This window comes from Ictidomys tridecemlineatus, unplaced genomic scaffold (genome assembly GCF_052094955.1).
Source record: "Ictidomys tridecemlineatus isolate mIctTri1 unplaced genomic scaffold, mIctTri1.hap1 Scaffold_1626, whole genome shotgun sequence".
NCBI classification, from domain to species: Eukaryota; Metazoa; Chordata; class Mammalia; order Rodentia; family Sciuridae; genus Ictidomys; species Ictidomys tridecemlineatus.
In genome coordinates, this window is record NW_027521423.1 from 66,466 (window position 1) to 85,741 (window position 19,276).

The window sequence follows — 19,276 nt, forward strand, 5'->3', positions numbered from 1 at the left end:
GTGTGTGTGTGTGTGTGTGTGTGTGTGTGTGTGTGCTCTAGTGTGTGTGTGTGTGTGTGTGCTCTAGTGTTTGTGTGTGTGTGTTCTCTAGTGTGTGTTTTTGTGTCTTTGTTTCTGTTTGTACCATGATAGCCGATACTTCATTGCCCCCATTGGAAAACTGATTCAGATAATGCCATCTGCCAAACTCCTAAAAAACAAACTTCTTGCTGATACAAGGAAACATTCCTTCCTGTTGGTTTGGATGTGTCCTTTAGGAATCACTGCTACATTTAGTATACTCAAATCATCACTGTAGATCAGGTAACAAAAACATATATATTTTAAAATAATAATATATTAATGGAAACAACAAATACAGGATAGATTAACAACTGTGTTACTAAACAAGGTCAAGGACAATGGCAAACTATAGATTCAAACTTTGAAGCAAATAGTAATCAATGTAAATATTCCTGGGCTGCCTCAGCCCTGCCCAGGCACACAGCAGCAGAATGGTTTTGCAAGCATCCTCAGGAGGGCTGCAGCCTTCTTTGTAGGATGAGAGGGAGGTTGAGGCTGGATCCACTCATCATTCTTTTGGGAGAGGCTCCTTTTCCTCAGCACAAAGTTGGATTCTGTGTGAGGGTTCTTTGCATAAAATACGTTGGCCTGCGCTGGAATCCTCAGCTCTGGGGAGAGAGGGGTGTACAAAATAAGGTGGCTCAGGAGGTGCTCCCTAGGACACCCCAACATCTGAGAGCCTGTGCCAGAAAAGGCCAGAGCCACACACCTGGGAGCTCTCCAATTCAGCACCAATACCAACAAAGACCACCTCCACAGTCCTCCCTGAGGAAGAACTAGGCAGAGCACTTCCACAGACCTAATGTCTGTTCCTACCAAAGGCTTTGGACTCCAGAACATCTCAGGTCCTCTTGCATCTGCCAAAGCACACCACTAGATTTACATCTGAAATCTCCCACAAAAGGCTCCTGTGCCGAAGATTCAGACCCCACATGAGCCATCTTCACAGGTGGGTTTGGAGGGAAGCATTGGATGGTGAGTGCTCTGATGTCAACATGAAATTCTTATTCAAGATGAATACTCTACTGGGAGGTGGGAGGGACTGGAAGAAAGGTTGAGCATGGTTGGAGGAAGACCTAAACAGGGTTGTGCCCTGGGAAAAAATACCTTGTTCCTATTGGCTCCACTGAATCCTCATTCTCCATGTAGAGGTCCTCCTTCTCCTCTCCATATTTCTCTCTCTCCCTCTCTGCCAGCCTCGTTCCCTCTCTCCCACTCTATGCCTTTGTGGCAAGGGCTGAGGCGCTCTCCACTGCCACACACTAGAGCTTTATGGACAGCCTCAGTGCACAACCAAAGAGAAAGCTATGAAACCCGGAGAAAAAGGCCTAGGATTCCTCTTCTGAGTTATTTTCCTCAAGTATGGCCACAGTGAGGACAGGCTACCCAGCACAGATACCACATTAGAGCCATGCTTCTGTGTTGGTGGAGCCCACCTCCATGTGAACCAGCCTCAGAGAATGGAGGCCACATTCCAAATGCTGCCCTATTGAGAACAATGGTTCCAAAGACCAGCAAAGGGAATGCTTCCCTCCAACATGGTGTATGGCCCAGTGGTGCCATGACCCTGGGTGGGGGAATTGAATAGCCAGCTTCTCCTTCCTCTGAACACCTGTTTCCTGTCGCCCTCCTCTAACCTAGAGCCTGTTCTCCATCCCTTCTGGGTTGGATGTGGGGATCTCTGCTATGAATTTCTAAGGCTACCAAGGCCCCAGACAGACTTCCTCTTCCATAGATTCTACTAACCTAACAGTAGGTTAATATAGGAAAAAATTGATCCTAGAACTCATAGGGATGGTGGTCTCCAGCATACATAGGCTGGGATAATGGCTGCTGTGGTGTTTGGCTCACAAAAAACCAACCAATCAACCAACGAAAAAGCGCTGGCATTATTATCAGATGAGCTCTGTGGCTACGTGCTCAGGAAGCCCTCCTCTGACTTTAATTTGGGATCATAACCTGGCTATTGTGATCACTCCTTGGCAGGTGGACTCAGGTACAGACAACCAGGGAGTTTGCCCAAACACAGATGATTCAGGCTGTCCCCCAGGCTGTGTTTTCTTCCCAATTTCATCCTGTTACTGCTTGCTAGAATCCTGGCAATGCTCTGCCCAGGCAGTGGTTTTCTGATCATACAGAAGGCTTTCAATCCTACTGCTTCAATCCACAAAATGCCAGTTCCCTCTTTAGCCCATGCATTCCCATGTTCCTCTGAAACCACTCCTATCCCAGACCACAGAACCATACTGCTCCTGGAAAGAGGCTTTCCTCCTCACTCCTCACTGATGTCAGCTTTAGATGCCTGTTCATGTCCAGGGGAGGCACCTGGAGGGGAGCCACAATATCCACTGGGGTATACCATTGGACCTCGAGACCTTCCACCAGCAGAAGTGTAGTTGGCTTTGTGCACGAGCCCCAACACACCCTGTTGGAGTGTTCTTGGGGGTCAGAGACTACTCTTTGGTGCTAAGAGTTAACTTGAGTCCACATCCTGACCCTTGCTCCCTGCCATCTGATTGTCCCACTTACTCTGACGGTGAGAGATGATTTGGCCCAGCTCATATTCCTCCGGCTTCTCCTGAGTAAGCAAGTGTAGCTCGAGGGCCCTGCGGATGACGACAGGAGCCCTATTGTGGCAGGTCACCTGGAGCAGCATGGGAGACAGGCCTTCAGGAAATGGGCCTTGAAGTGACTACTCAAGGACAGTGGGCAGGGGCATTCTGGAGGCACCTCCACTCTAAATACAAGGGCAACATCCATGACCCTACTACCTGAAGCTGGCCTCCTGCTCATCGGGCGGGCTCTTCCCATAGGTTATTAGCCAAATCCTTGTACATAGGACTTCCTGGACCTGCCATTGCTCTTTGTGGAGCTGCACTCCTCTCGAAGTGAAAGGACCCCACTACCTGCATACAGATGCAATCTCATCCCAAAAGTTGGGAGGAATGGGACAATAGCCTCCAAGATCCCAGGTCTGCCCGAGGATGCAGGCGGCATTGGGAATGGCCTAGGCACAAAACCGAGAGGCTTTGGTCTGGATTCCAGGGACAAAAACAGACCCAGAAACATGACCACACACAGAAGTGACGAAAGATAGTCACGAGAGCTCCTGGCCTCCAGAGGCTCAGTGCTGGCTGGGGTGTAGGAGGGCACCTCATCCGGCAAGGGTGGTCATTGGGTTACCTGGACATTTAGTGTGCTTGCTCCACATCCATATCGACTCTGCAGAGAGACCCTCTCAGCTCCTTGTTCAAGGAACATGCAGAACCTCACACTGCTGTCCTCCTCCATAGACGTCAACATCCCATACAAGGGAACCTGCAACCTAGGTCCTGTCCTGTTCTCATCTGTCACCCATACCCGCCTCTGCCCTTCTGGACTTCATGCTGCCTTCCGACACACAGATTCCCTCAGACATGGCGGTGGATAAGCTGCTGCTCTCCCTCATCTCAACTCCAGCCCTTCACACTGACCTCTCCCTTCTTGATTCCCATCTATCCTCCTGATCTTCCAGAAGCTCCAATGCAAGAGGGCATGAGTATTCCATGGTATTGGACCAGTGTCTGCTCCCCACCCAGGTGTAAGCACCAGGGGACACCCCTGCTCCCAGGCTTACCAGGACCTTCTTGGCCATCTTTGGACTTTGTGTTTCTAAGTGGACGTGAATTAAGCAGGTGTCTCCCACCTGCTTGTGGAAAAGCGGCCTGGAGGACTTGCAGGTTGATTCTGAGAACTGTGGGGGATGGAACATCAGCAAACCCAGAAACAGAAAGCCACCCAGCCTGTCGGTTGGCTCTATGGGCTCCTAGCACATATGTCTAGGTGATGAGGCTTCTTATTTCCCCAGGTGGGAGTGGAATGGCAGTACAAGTACAGCTTGAATAAGGTAGGTGTTTACCTCTTTTCCCTTGACTTCGGGGCGTTTCCTCACGATGAAATATTTTATTCCCAGATTCATGGACAGATACATGAGTGAGTGGTCAGGGACCTTGATTTCTGCAGAGTGAAGTGGACAGAATTGTTAGGTGGCACTCAAGGATTATACCACAAAACACCCACACCCCCTGAGAGTCTCCGCCATGGCGAGCCTGCACCAGAATTGAGAGCCCTCCTATCCAGCTACAGTGCCACCAAAGACTCCCTCAGTGATTCTTCCCTGGAGAAGATGATGTACAGGATTCTAAACCAAAAGAGCACCTGGCAATGGAAACAGCACCTTGGGCCCCAGAACTTCTCAGTGCAGGTTGGATCTGCCAAAGGGACACTGCTAGGCTGTGCATCAGGATTGGCAAAGGCTCCTGTGCTTAGGCCTTTCTCCCCAGGGCAGCCATGCTCACACATGGGCATTCAGGAAAGCGTTGGATGGTGGGTGAATTCATCCCCTTGCCCTGGATGAATCCATTCATGGATGAATACGCGGAGGGGAGGTGGTATCCATCAGAGGTGTGTTGGGCATGGACATGGGAAGACTTCAACAGGGTGGTGCCCTGGAGAACTCTATTGTTTTCTAGGTTCGCTCTCCTTCCCCTTGTTTCTCATCATGAGCTGTCTGCTTGGTACTTGTATTCTGGTTCTTATTCTACTTCTGGCTCTTCTTTCTGTCCTGCATCTTCTTGTAGTTCTTTCTGGGTCTTTTTCTTGTTCTTACATGATTCCTTCTTGTTCTTCTTCTTGTGTATCTCCCTCCACCCTTCCTTTTGTTTCACCTCCTGCTTTTTCTTCTTCTTCCTCCTGATCTTCATCGTGTGATCCTCTACCCACTCGGGAGTGTCTCTTTCTCCTCCTCCTCCTTCTCCTTCTTTCTCTGGCAATGGTGGGGCATCCTCTGAAGAGTTCAAATCTATCACACTCTTCTGCCCAGATGCAGCCTCTGTTCAGTAGTCCAAGATGAAATCAGTTCTCAATCAATGGCCGGGAGTGAAACCAAGACCAAAGACAAGTGACTTCCTTTCTTTGTCATTGTCACAGTCAGGAAAGACTGGATAACAGACACCACATTCTGGATAGGCTTCTACCTGTGGTAGTCAGCACCTCATCTGGACCAGGATTGCTAAAATAGATTCCACCTCCATAAAGCTTCCCCAATGAAAACAAGGTTTCCAAAATCTAGGAGAGGGCCAGCATCACTGCCACCTTCCTGCCATAAGGCATAGATGCCATCACACCTAGTGGGTTCCAGGCCCCCGGTAGTCCTCCCTTTTGACGTCTGTTACACACAAACCTCCCCTGGTCTGGAGCTTGCTCTCAACTGATGCTTGGGTTGAAAGTCTGTTTCTGAAATCACCTTCGTAGATTCTCAGTTTGGTAATTTCTTATTGATTGACTTAATTTTTTACCAGGGATAAAACCAGAGGCACCTAAGCACTGAGACCATTTCCAGGCCTTTTTACTTGGGTACAGGGTCTCCCTAAGTTTCTGAGGCTGTTTGGAAATCCCCATCCTCCTGCGCTGCCTCCCAAGTCCCTGAGATTCACAGACACTGCCCCTTGCCCAGCTCCTTGCACCTCAGTCTTCCTCATGTGTGAGACAGAGCCAACCCAAATGAGGCGGTGTGTGAAAATGGGAAAACTCACTTACGTGCCCGACAGATGGTGGGTTCTACTGTGGACAGGCTGGGATGGTGGAGGCTGGGAGTGTCTGGCTCACAAAAAAGGAAAGAGCACTAGCATTGTGGACAGCTCAGCATTGTGGCCTACGTTCTTCAGAGCCCTTCTTTGTTGCTGGAAGGAATAATAACCTGGCCATTCTGATATCTTCAGTAGATGGGCACCCAGGCACAGAGGACTTGGAATTGTTCCCAAAAGAACCCAAACAGGCTGTCCCCTGGCCTTGACTTCCTCTTCACTGAGTCCTGTTCCCAGTTGCTGCAATCCTGACATTCTTGAGTAGGCAGGACTTCTCATATCCTGGCCATGGATCAGAACCTGTGCTGCTTCCGTCCACAGCAATGCTGATCCAATCAGGACCCATGTTCTCCTCCTCTTCATTTGAAGGCATCCTTATCAGTGAGCCATAAACCAAACTGATGATGGATTGAGCCTCTCTCTGCCTTGCCCTCATTGATATTAGCTTTGCATTGCCAGACCAGGTCCAGGGGAGAACACATTTAGGGAGGTCCAGCAGCCCCCTGGGGCCTCATTGAGCCCCTCCACATTGGACACGCCCATCACTGCACTTGGTTTCCTGCACCAGGCCCACCACACTTTGGTATTTTGGGGCCAAGGTCCACTTTCTCTTGGCTGTGAGTTATCCTGAGCCCACTGTGGATCATGTCTCCCCCCTGATTGTCCTACTTACTCTCATTCTCAGACATCATTCTCAGCAGCTCAAAGTTGTCCACATCCTCATGCTGCAACATATTTTGGTCCAAGGCCCTGTGGATGAGGCTTGTCACCGTCTCCTGACAGGTCACCTGGATCAGGGTGGGACAAATGTCATCAGAGAATGGCTTTTAGAGGAGCTACCCAGAAGACTGTGGTCAAACATTCAGGAGAAATCTCAGCTACATATACAAGGGCACAATCTATCCTGCTACCTGAGTGTGGCCTCCATATACCCCCTGGGTTCTTGCAATGTGCTACTAGAACAATCCTGGTACAAATATCTGCCTGTACCTGCCATCTCCCCTCCCCCTGGGGAGCCACATTCCACTCAGGTCAAAGGACCAAACTGCCTATGCACAGACACACTCTCATCTCACTGAGATGGCATCAATGGGCAAGGGATCTGCACACAAAGTGTGCTCTGGGATGCAGGCTGCCTTTGTGGGTGGAAGAGGCAAATGCACTGAAAATTTTTGTCCTTTATGCCACTACACAAAACAGACTCAGATACAAGAGTGTGCACTTGAGTGCTTCATGATAGCTTTGATAGGCCCTGGCCTCTGGAAGCTCGGTGTGAGTCTGGTTGTAATGATGTACTTGACTCAGCACTGGCAGTCACTGAACATGTCTCCTCTGCAGCTGGACACCTGTAGCATTAGCGTGTCTACTGCACATCCATAGAAATTCTGCCAAGAACCCCTTTAGCTCCCTATTCACATACATGCAAAGGCTGACATTCCAAAGCTTTGGCATGACCCCCCAGGTGATCCCGACCCCAAATTCCTACACCTAGTCATGCTAAGGAGGTTCTCTTCCCTGCCACCAGGAACACATCCCCTCCTACACATGTGACAAGTCACTGCCACCTCCTCTGCTCCAACCTCACTCATTGAGAATACCAAGTTGTAGGCACTGCAGCCTGCACCCTGGACATATCTCTGCCTTCATCTGTCCACAGCACTTCCTTCTGCACTTCTGGCCTGAAAAACCCACAGTACACAGGCCAACTCACTGCTGGAGCTGGGCATGCTGATGCTCTTCCTCCTCAGGTCAAGCCCTTAAGACGGACCTCTCTCTATTTCCCACCACAGCCCCGGGGTTGGCTGTGTCTCCTGCCTTCCATTGTGTGGACACCCAGGAGGCAGCCCTGCTGTTGGGCTTACCAGGATGCGCTTTGTCTCCCTCAGGCTCTGTCCCTCTAGGAGGACGTGAACAAAGCGGCTGTCTTCCACCTGCTCGCTGGAGTGAAGCAGAGAGGAGCTGCTACTGGTGACTTTTCTCATGCACCACTCATTGCTTTGGGTGGCCTGGGGCAATGATCCTGCAGCCACTGTAGAGCTGCTGCTCACAGCTGCTGGGATCCTGGATGCCACTGCCACAGAAGGCTCCAAGAACTGTGGGGGATGACAACATCAGCAAAACCCAGCAACTGCACCCCACCCAGCCTGGAAGTTGGCTCTGTGGGCGTTCTGCAACATCCATCCAGAACCTGAGGTTCTTGTCCCCTTGGAGGATGTGGAGTGGCACCAGGAGTAAAGACTGAAGAAGGTGGCTGTTTACCTCCTTTGGCTTGACCTTCAACGACTTGCTGGCATCTGTTTCCCGAAGAAGAAAGTTATAATTCACTCCTCCATCCAGGGCATAATATACTTTCCCATCAGCAGGGATCCTCAGCTCTGGAGAGGCAGGGGCAGAGGCGTGGTAGGTGACACTCAAGGAATACACTACCCAACATCCCCCACAACTGAGAGCCTCTGCCAGCTCAGGTCTCACACACAGACCTGAGAGCCCCCAAATCCAGCTACTGTTCCACCAAAGACTCCCCACTGATTCCTCCCTGAGGACCCTCTATGCACAGGAGGTCCACTACAGGAACACCTTTCAAGGAAATAGCCCCTCGCACCCCAGAACCTCTTAGTTCACGTTGGACCCACCAATGAGAAACAGCTAGACTTTGTATCTGGATTGGTCCCCAAAGACTCATGTGTTGAAGGTTTTCTCCCCACTGCAGCAATGATCACATGGGTTTGGGGGAATCACTTGATGGTGGGTTCCTCCACCTTGCCAGTGGATTCATCCACTCATACAGGGCTACACTAATTTGAGGGGTATGGTTTGGAGGTGTGTTGAGTGTGGGTGGAGGATGTCCACAGCAGGGCTGTGCCATCCAGAGCAATATATTTCTCTTGAGTTCCCCACTTCTGCATTTCCTCCTCATGAGTATAATTCTCATTCACATTTTTAATCAATTTATTGTTATACTTCTTGTTCGGCTTGTGTTTCTCCTTCTTGTTCTTGTTCTTCTTCATCTTCTTCTCATGCTTCTTCTTATAGTCATCTTGACCTTCTTATTCATTGTCTCCTCCTTCAACTTATTTTCATTTTTCTCCTCCTCCTCCTTCTCCTCCTCCTCCTCCTCCCCTCTCCCCTCTCCCCTCTCCCTTCTCCCCTCTCCCCTCTTCTCTCTCTCTCTCTCTCTCTCTCTCTCTCTCTCTCTCTCTCTCTCTCTCTCTCTCAGAAGAGTTTACAAGCTGTGGAGGGTTCTATTCTACCACACACTTCTCTCTAGAAATGGCCTCTGGTCCTAAATGGACTCAGTTTGCAGTGAATAGAAAGATTGGAAGCCAGAAATGATTCTTCATTGAACTGCTTTTCTTATGTACTCATCTAGGTCAGGAAAGGCTGCCAAAGTAGGCACCCTGTGGTTGTCTGTCTTCTTTGACACAAGACAAAGAAGCCTCTCTTCTTGGCCCCTCGTGGATAATAGCTTTGCAATGCCTCCTCAGGCCAAGGAAAGAAAACATGATAGGCAAGTCCACAGCCCCTGGGGAACATGAAGAACCTGCAGATTTATGCCCCATCATTACACTTTGTTTTGTGCACAAGTCCCACCATACTCTTCCTGGGCATTGGGCCAACGTACACTGTGTTTTGGCTCCCAGTTATCGTGAGCCCACTGTGACTCACTGCTCCCTACCCTCTGATGGTTCCACTTACTCTGATGGTTCGAGACAATTTGCAGAGGCTCGTAGTTTTCTGGATCCTCCTGCTGGAGCAAGTGTGCATCTAAGGCCCTGCGGATGATGACTGGAGTCGTGTCCTGGCAGGTCACCTGAGCAGGGTTGGAGAAAGCTCATCAGAGAGGGAATTTGGGAGTAGCTACCCAGAGGACAGTGCTCAAGGACAATCAGAGACAAGTGAGCTCTCAACACAAGGGCACCATCTTGATACCCTGCTACCTGAGGCCTTCATGTGATCATGTGGGGTCTTCCTATGAGCCTCTAGTCCAATCTTGGTACAAAAGTTTGCTTCAACCTGCTATGCCCTACAGGGACAAGGGAATAAGGACCAAAAGGCTTTGTACAGACACACTCTAGTCCCATCAATATGGGAGGAATGGTCCAGTGGACTTCCATATCCCTGCTCTGGTCTGGGATGCAGCTGCATTTTTGTGTGGACCAGGCACAAACCCTAGGTGCTTTGGTCCTGACAGCCAGGGCACAACACACACTAGGACTCTTTAATGATAGGCATGGAAGTTGCTGGGCTCGAGAGTGTCAGTGCTTTCTGGGGTATCAGGAGGTTCGGACCCAGCAGGTGCAGTGGTTCAACATGGCTCCCCTGGAGGTGGACACCAGAGTCTCATGATGGATACTCCACACCCAGGAAAATTCTGCAGAGAGAGCCGCTGAATATCTATTCATATACATGCAAACTAGAACACTAATGGGCCCCTCCAAGGCCCCCAGTTGTCTGTGACCCACACCTACCCACCATAATCATTCTACAATGGCTCCCTTCCCTTCAACCAGCAACATATCCCCTCTCACACACAAGAAAATGACTGCCAACTCCTCTGCTTCAACCTCCATGGTTCAATATACTCCTCCTCAATACCAAGGTCAGTAGAGGACGGCCTGCACCCTCGATATTTCTCTGACCTCCTCTGAACCCAGCACTCACTCCTGCACTTCTGACCTGCACACCCCAAAACACGCAGGTCCACTCGCACCCAGACCTGGCATGCTGCTGCTCTCCCACCTCTCTCTTCCTCACTTTCTGCTCTCCTTCCTGACCTTCCAGAAGCTCCAGTTCAAGAAGACAGGCCTAGTCCAAGGTGTTTGCTGTGGACTCGGTCTTCCCCAGTGTGGGCTCCCAGGAGACTCCCCTGCTCGAAGACTCACCAGGATGCTCTGATACTGTGTTGTCCTTTCGTTTTCCAGGTAGACGTGAATGAGGCACCTGCCTCTCACCCGCCTGTTGTACTGGGGCCGTGGGGAGTACCGAGTGGAGACCCCTGATGTCCTGGACTCCAGCTCTGCCCCTTCCCAGGGAGAAGGCTCTGGCTCTGGGGTTGGCTTAGGAGCCGTGACAGGAACTGAGCTTGTAGCTAGAGGAGAAAAGATGCCAACATGACTGCCTTGCCCTGACCTTCGCACAGACAGACAATACCCCTGCTCCCAGGAAGAACTCAGGCCCTTAGCCCACACAGGACCTCTTTGAAGACTGGGGTCACTTCCTGAGTGGACAAAGGCTTATCCTAATTTCCAGCACAACACCAGGCATACAGACTCCCTGCAGTGGGACAGCATTCGGACCTTTCCTCATATACCCTTAGGTACTCACCATAGTCCGCCTGGCTCTCAGGCTCTGCCTGGCTTGATATGCCATCTTCAGTTGGGGCCAGGAGGTGGTGTGCTTGGTGCTCCAGGAAGAGATACATATACGGCAGCAGAAGCTGCAGACTCAGAGAGCCTGGAGGCTGATGGGAAGCCTCGATGAAGAAGTTCACCCAGGTCCCCAGGAAGGAAGGTGAGGCACTGTGGGGAGGCAGGTGTAGAGTAAGCAAAACCCTGGCCTTGCCTTCGCCACGGCCTCCAGAGCAAACCTCTGACCCTACACTCCTGAACCGTCCCTGGCTCTGAAGACACCAGTCCACCCCAGACAAGTCACAGTGGCTGTACAGGCAGGGACAGGACAGGTCGCCACAGGCAAAGAACCTTCAACGAAGGAGCGCTAGATCCATGGTTTGACCAGCTCTCCCCTCCTCTTGGCAGGCCTGACACTCTTCTTCCTCTTGGCTACCTGCTCTCCAACCTGGAATGCACCTTCCAGGAGTGTCTGTCCTCCTGACCACTCTTCTCAGGGCTCAAGAGACAACTCCTCCCCTGGCGTGGGCTGCAGTGCTACCTCATTCTCTGTGAGCTCTCACTGAGTCCCCCTGAGTAGCAGTGGACCTCTCTTTTCCCATGAGTGCAGACCACATCTCTGTGGCCCTGGGGGAGGACAGGGAGGTGTGGTGTGGGGGGATCCATTGTCCCAGGGGCTCTCCCAGAGGACCATGACTACCTACAACTCCCCGCCTTACCCCTCCTACTGTTGAAGCCCCACACCTTACACTGCAGGCAGAAAACAGAATTGGGGAGAGCAGTCTTTCCTCAGCCTTCCCAAGTCAAATCACCTTGCAGGTCCCTATTGTGGAAACAGGAGCCCACCCTCTTGACCCCAAGCCCATTCCATGTTGAAGTTGGTCCAGGGGTCCACCACAGTCACTGAAGAGGACAATGTGCAGTTATGCCTCATGGAGTCAGGAATGCATTCACATGTAGGATATGTACTCATGGCACCTGTGGTTTTAGCCTGACCCCCATGAAAAGGGACACAATGGCAGTCATTTGCACCTCATTTTTCACTGGATTATGAAACATGACTGAAAACGTGTCTTCACACAGTGGGTGCTTTCTCTGTGTTCATCAGTGAATGAGCCCAAACTGCTGATTCCCACATATCTCTGGGTGTGGGAGCTGCCATGTCCAAAGCCCCTGTCCAGCTATGTCCCAGCTAGGACGCTCTGTCCCACTATGGAAACTAACATGTCTTTATTAATCCAAAAGTGCTTTTCCCAAGGCCCGAGTTTTGAGACGCCTCTGGCACAGATCTACGTTCTTCACGAAGCCAACATCACACCAGAAAGACCACCTGGCCTCGCTGAGTCCACCTGGGAATGAGCTCAGTGCACACCATTGAGCTGTGGTGCCCAGTGTGTGGGGACTGCTCCACGGACCTCTGTGGATCAGCTGGAGTCAGGATGGTTTCTCTCCCTGAGAGGGGAGTTCACTGCCCTTGCAAGGCTGTGGCAGGCACCTCCAGGACTCGTCCCATTCGGGGCTGACTTTCCACTATGAGTGTGGTCCTCTATCTCATTAGGTATTACAAACCTTTGGGTCCCTGAGAGGTACATGGCAGCCCCAAGACCCAGGCATGAGGGGGCTACACACTTGGGCTTGGTGGTCTGGTGCTTACCTTGGGAACAAGAGATCCAGCACGTGCTGGGTGGGGATGAAATCCCAGGAGATTAACCCCATGTTGCTGCTGAAATGTAGGTTCCTCCCACCAATGTCAGGCAGGAGCTCATTCCTAAGCTGGTCCTGCCTGTAAGGTTCAAGGCTTTGTATGCTGAAGGGCTCCTCCGTGTTCTGATCATTTTCACCCTGGGTTGGGACCAAGAATGGTGGGTTCAAAATGGAAATGGTGACAAACAGAAAAATGACTTGTGCCAATACACTAGAGTCAAAGCACAATGGGACAGTTCCCATCAGTACACACACACACACACACACACACACACACACACACACACAGTCAGAATAGGAGTCCTGGGCCATTCATCAGGGATCAGACTAGAGGGCCTGCTGGGCTCACCTGTCCTGTCCTACTCACTATTACTCTTGAGCTCCTCTGCGACAATCGCCAGAGGATCTGGCGTCTAAGATGAAGCCTCACCCAGTGTATCCACAAAAGGGCTAGTTGGCCCCCCTGAGATTCCTGGGAGCCTGAGGCTCGGCATTGTTTGCAAGGACAGGGGAACATCCTTCTCACTCCAGTTTCTCCAACCAAATGAGCTCGGATGGCTTGGTCAGTGAAGTGGGTGCCTGGATACCAGGGTTCCATGTTCTGTTTGATCCATTGTCAAGGCAATGATGTCATTTCCTGTGCCCATACCTGAGCCTCTTTTCACATAAGACCACTTTCAAAAGCCCTATGGGCTGCTGATTTCTCCTCCATGCCTTCCCATCTCAGGTGCGCATGTGTTCACCAACAACTACCCAAACATCCCCACCAGCATCTGCCCTGCTTGGTACCACTAGAGTTCCAGCTTGGAGCCTTCAAAAATGCATTCACAACCAGTCCTTCCCTCTCAGCAGCTTTTGGACCCTGGTCCCATCATTGTGCAACTCATGGTGTGCCCAATCTTTTCTGGAAAGTAAGGTAGCATCTAATCTCTAGGGTTTATTGTGTCTATTGGCCCATAACACTCTCTATTCTCTCTGAAACCAGAGATGGGACTCACAGGTGGCTAAAGCACAAATGTAGAGATGGGGCAATCAGAAGAAGGAGAGAGAAAAATAACGCACCCTAACTCAATCACGCCTGTGTCCCACACAGGGACGTGGCCAATGTCCGTCCTATCCTGGCTGCAGTTCCCTCTCTACACCATGGCAAGTTGGAGGGCACTGAGATGCAGAGGCTGCTCCCCTCTGCCTTACAACTTCCCAAAGCTTCTCCTAAGATTTCAAAAGGGCCAAGTGTGTCTAGTGTTGGGGTCTCACAGAGACTCCGAGGTACCACAGCATCCTGCTGCCCAGAACCGGTTCACCCCTCACCTCAAGGGGGCTCAGCCTCCTGATTCATGGGAATTGAAGTGGGTACAGGTGATGGGATATCATCTCCAAGACCGAGTTATGCCAAGTCCATGACCCCTGTCTGCATCCCTGTCTCCAGCACCACTCCCCCCTCTCTTTCCTCCTCAGAGCAAACAAATCCATTTAGCAAGTATGTCCTGTGATAAAGACATGACAGTCACCCATCCTCTCATTACAAAAACACTGAGGCTCAGCCAACATGGATCCTACTAGGAACACAGGCATAAACTCAGATTCTGATCCTCCCAGCTGAGACTCAGTGGAGCCTGGACTCCCAGCCTCCTGAGTCAAGGAAACAGAGGTACCTAGCCAAGCCACCTTGGATGCAGCTGCACACAAACTGAACTCATCAATGCCTCTTGCTCTCAGTTGTGAGTAAGAGGGGAGGCAGTGTTTCACAACCCTGGACATCAAGTGCAGTCCCCAGGCTTTGGGGTGTGCCCTGGCCTCTCTCTATCTGCCCAGGCCCTCCAACCCACACTGGCCTTTTACCCAACCTCCTCCTAGGTCCAAACTCAATCCTGCCTCTCAATTTCTGCTGCCTTCCCCAACACACTGCTCCCCAAATTGAGCAGGGCTGGCTCTCTGTTATCATGCTGGTGCCAGCAGCAATGTCACCCCACTGACATAATTCTGAGTCCCAACCTAGGCACTCCAGCTGTCTTTGCCACACCTGGCCTGTTTGGGCTCTGGCTCTTGCTCTTTTCTTTCATGTGCATGTGTTTCGAGGTTTTGAGTTTCTCCCACTGCAGAACTGCAGCTGTAGCAGGGTAGAGCTCATGAGGGTGACATTCTGAGCCACGTCCAATCCCATCAAGACTGTTAACTGGGGTGATGCCGGAACACAGTGCTGAGTGAACACATGGGAGGTGGTTGGACCCACCTTGCCTCTGAGTGGCTTCCTTTCAGGACAGGAATGTAGGGATGGGAGCCCCTGGCGTGGGATGCTTTGCACAAGGCGTGACCATGGGCTCCCTTTCCTGGCAAAAATGGCTCCACTCAGCATGGAGAGCACTGTCTTTCCTGGTGGCTAACAACAGCCCTGGACCCCAGAAAGGAACCCACACTCAAGACTTACGTCTGAGTGTGCATGTCCTCGAGGAAATGAGGTCTCCTGATCCCAGGTGCAAAGAGGTAAGTCCTCTAACTCCAGGGGCCATGAAGGGACATTTGAGTTTCCCTTGTCCTTCTTTCCCTCTTCTGAACCCATGGTGTCCTCACACTAACCACAGTTAGGACCCTGGCCTCATTCCCCAATGAGGATCATTAGGCTCCATAAAGAACAGTCTCTAAGATACTCAGTGGACCAACAACCTCTGCACAATGTATAACCCTATTCATCCAAGATGCAAGAGGATTTCTATTCAGGAAAACCAGGAAAGGGAGAGCCTTTGTCAAGGACACAAGGACATTAGTGAGTGAGTAGTGATTAATGGATGGAGAACTATTTCCACCACCAACTTCCAGGAGCATATATGGCCCTTTGGAGAATTCTGCAGTGTGTTGGTGATTAAGGAGAACGTGTGAATCCAGGTGTCACTAGGTCCTCTCAGCCATAAGGAGGGAAACTGCCATAAAAGAACTAGGACAAGGGTGTGAGGAATGCTCACTGGGGAGAGATCGGAAGGAAGGAAAGTGTACTCATTACAAAAGTGTCGCCTGAAAATTCTTAGCCAGCCAAATGTCGTGCGAACTTGTGTGGAAAAAGAGTCTTTGCACAGTGATGAAGCTAAGAGCTCACATGATGGAACACAGCCTCAATTGGGACCAAATACAATATCTGATATTCTTGTAGGAAGAGGAGAGTCTGGACCCAGATACCAGGAAGACTGGGGAATACTAGCTATGTGAGGTTGGAGCCAGGACGGGATGCCCATATGGGAACCACAGATCGTGGGCAGCAATAGGAGAGTGGGCAAGGGCTGGGAGAGTTGGGGAGACAGTCCCCTAGGAACCTGTGAGGTGTTTTGGCAGTGGGACCGCCCAACACCTAGTGTGTTGAGCCCCTGGAGCTTGAGGGAAGGCCCTTCCTCTGTGGTTGGCCACCCAGTTGACAGAGTTTGGTTGTAGCAGGCCTAGGACCCAGCTGAAGGTCTGAGCATGTTGGCCATGCAGGATGGATCTGGACCACAGACACATTCTGATGACTGTAGGGTCTCAGCCCTGCATCAACACAAGCACCAAGTCAGGCCAGGTGGGGAAAGGGCTAGAAACACACTCTGGGGGCTGGTGCCTATATTACTGGGAGCACTTCTGACCCCAATTCCCTGATCTGCTGCCAACACAGGCTACAGAGGAGTGTAGAGGGACACAGAGCATGGATCTGCCCCACTCAGTGGGCCCAGGCATGTATCATGGCCAGTAGCCTCGTGCCATGCCCGGTGAGTCCTGAAGCGGCCCCCTCTTCCCATCCTGAGAGCTCTTCCCTTCCTCATGTGCCACTACCTTCCCACTGTCTCTGGAAATATCTACTTGGTGTGGTCCTCTGGCAGTTTATTATTTAAGTTAAAAAAAAAAACAGGTCTTGGTGCTCAAAAATATTTGATTTGCCCATCCTCATCCCCCAACCCCAATATTTTCATTATTTCCTCAACATATGAAATTTTACTAGCAAAAAGTTAATTTTGAATTATACAAAGTTGATTCAAATAACATTGGTATAAATAATCAATCACCGTACTTTCAATGTTTGTTCTCCTTTCCTGTTAGAAACTGCTGGGAAAAAAGAGAACAGAGGGGGCTGGGGATGTGGCTCAAGTGGTAACGTGTTCGACTGGCATGCGCGAGTCAGTGGGTTCGATCCTCAGCACCACATATAATAAAATAAAGATGTGTCCACTGAAAACTGAAAAAATAAAACAAACAAACAAACAAAGAGAACAGAGGACAGACTCATGGAAATGCTTGAACTGACAAGAAGCTTCCACTCAAGCTCAGCATTCAGTCCTGGACAGGGTACGACCAGGCCACTTTGACATCTACTACAAAGAGTCTACCAGACAGAATCCTCTGACTGATCCCTGAGTGAGCCATAGGAACTGGCTAGAAAAGCCTTCACATCCTCAATACATTCTTCACTTCAGAATACTGGACAAGCATTGATATCCATCTCTCGTTACCTTGCTCCCCCACCAACCATTCTTCAACAAATTCAAAGGAGCAACTCATGCAAGCACACAGAAAGGGGTGTTTACTACACACGTCCATGTGCGAAAAAGACAACTGGTATTTCTTGTTTGGGCTATTTCAAATAAAATCACTTCTGCATGACCTCCACAAACCAAAGGAAAATATTTGTGAAATTCCCATGTAGAAGACAAGATACACTTGCCAAGGAGGCAGTGCCAAGAATTTTGACACTCCAAATGTAGAGTGTGTGTTTAGGAGGCAGTCACAGTTTCCATGAGAGAGTCCCATGAAATCAATTAGGAAGATCCATGCTCTAGCCCTACCATACAAGTGATGTAACCTTGAAAGAGTCATTTAGTCTTAGCAACCATCACCACTAACCACTAAGTTACTTAATAAAGGTCCTCAGGTGTCAAGCTACAAAATGTGTGATGAGCATGGATGAGGATGGGTGGGAGAAGTCTCCCCCTCTAACACAATTAGGGAAGGCTGTGCCTGCCCTCAAGAGGCTGGGGGGCCTTGGGATCCTGCCACAGAGGGGGATTCCAAACCTCACATCCCCTGACCCAGGCCAGAAGACCAGGTAGAGTCCAAGTACCCTGGGGTGGCCCAATGGTAATAAAGGTTAAAAGGAACTAGGGATCTGCCTGGATCCTCAATCCCCTACTCTGAGCAGGGCTGCATGATGAGGCCAGAGGCCATCCACAGCAATCTGCCTTTACAGGAAAACAGGTACTGCAGATTGCCTCTGGCTCACTGAATCAGGGTGGTCTTTTCATAAAGCAAGACCACTTCCTCACATCTGACCAGCAGCTCATGTGCTGACAGCACAAAGGCTGGCTTGACTCAGGCCCTGAGAAACGAAATAGAAAATTCATAGCAAATCCATCTTTAGCTCATCCACATCATCAGGGGCTCTGATTCATTTCCGTCAACAAAGTGGTCTGAAATGGTGTCTAAACATGCTGGGGACTCACCTCTGTGTGGAACTCTTCAGGAAAAAGGGGATCAAATCTCATGAAGCAACTCTTCTCTCCTCTAGCCCATGGGCAATGCAAGGAACCTGCATGATATCAGAGGCTCACTCTCTCTTCTCATGTCTTCTGGAAAGGAATCATTAATGCTTACTTCAAGGTGAAGCAGAAGCCTGAATTCCCAGCTGCACAGAAGTGTTTGAGTGCAGTGTCTCCCTTAAAACCCAAAAATAAAAAAAAGCAGGTCATTAAACAGGCACATGGATTAGAGTACATGATCAATGATCCCTCCTCCCTGGAGCCTTCCACATGCCCATCTTCCACATTCACAGTGCAATGCTTGGCCATTCTCAAGACCAGAAGACCATGATGCTCATCAGGAAGTCAATAAGGAACATGAACAAAGCAGCATGGATTGCAGAAGGTGGCACACCAAGGATCTTCAGCTCTGCTGCTAGAACACAAGAACTTAACTTCAGTATTGACTTTCTGCCAACTACCAAGTACGATAGCAGTGTCAAGCCCAACATGCAGATATGCAAGTAGTAGGTGACACCCCGCATCCATTCACAGAAGTGGGCAACATCTGCAAGGAAACAAGGAAGTATCTTATCCTTTCACATAAAAATCATCAGAAACAAAATTAAATGGATGCAAGACTTCTCATTTCACTATTACGTAGCTGTTGGAATTCCCTATTAAATAATACCTCCTCCAAAATAAAAAGTATCTCAGACATGTGTCAACTATTCAATGGATGACAATTTAAAAACTATGGCCTTTACTTAATATTTATGTATGCTATATCCCTGCCTAAGGCTCTTTGGGAAAGGAGCACATAGAATTGGATCTTTGAAAATCTCACATTTGCTGATAAATATTTCTGCTGATCTCAGGCATGGCAAAGTGAAAAGTGGGACTCTGGATATTCAAAGAACGCAATGTTGTGGGATTTGTGTCCCTGATCAATACATAGCAATGGTTTCTATGAAATCCAGTGAGGGAGCAGGAGTAACAAAGCAGATTGCACAGATGACCTCAGGGAATACTGACAGGTAGGCCAAATGAAAAATATGTTCCAGCT

The 19,276-nt window shown here is 50.0% G+C and overlaps 1 protein-coding gene across 5 annotated transcripts; it reads right to left on the minus strand.

Moving 5' to 3' along the window:
• Positions 1-299: 299 nt before the first annotated feature.
• On the minus strand, positions 300-19,192 carry LOC144372787 (uncharacterized). Of its 5 annotated transcripts, none has more exons than XM_078036035.1 (12): positions 18,196-19,192; positions 12,690-12,877; positions 11,013-11,206; positions 10,571-10,776; positions 9,384-9,498; positions 7,947-8,062; positions 7,550-7,780; positions 6,361-6,475; positions 3,962-4,059; positions 3,680-3,796; positions 2,593-2,707; positions 300-671 (listed from the first exon to the last, which is right to left on the minus strand). In XM_078036035.1, exons 1-12 carry the CDS (start codon positions 18,235-18,237, stop codon positions 466-468), a joined length of 1,743 nt encoding a protein of 580 aa, XP_077892161.1. In that variant the 5' UTR covers positions 18,238-19,192; the 3' UTR covers positions 300-465. The 5 variants fall into 5 exon arrangements, 4 of the variants coding, with proteins under 4 accessions (XP_077892161.1, XP_077892165.1, XP_077892160.1 ...); XM_078036039.1 differs by lacking the exon at positions 18,196-19,192 and adding an exon at positions 16,770-16,996; XM_078036034.1 differs by lacking the exon at positions 18,196-19,192 and having other exon boundaries at positions 12,690-13,011.
• Positions 19,193-19,276: the final 84 nt, after the last annotated feature.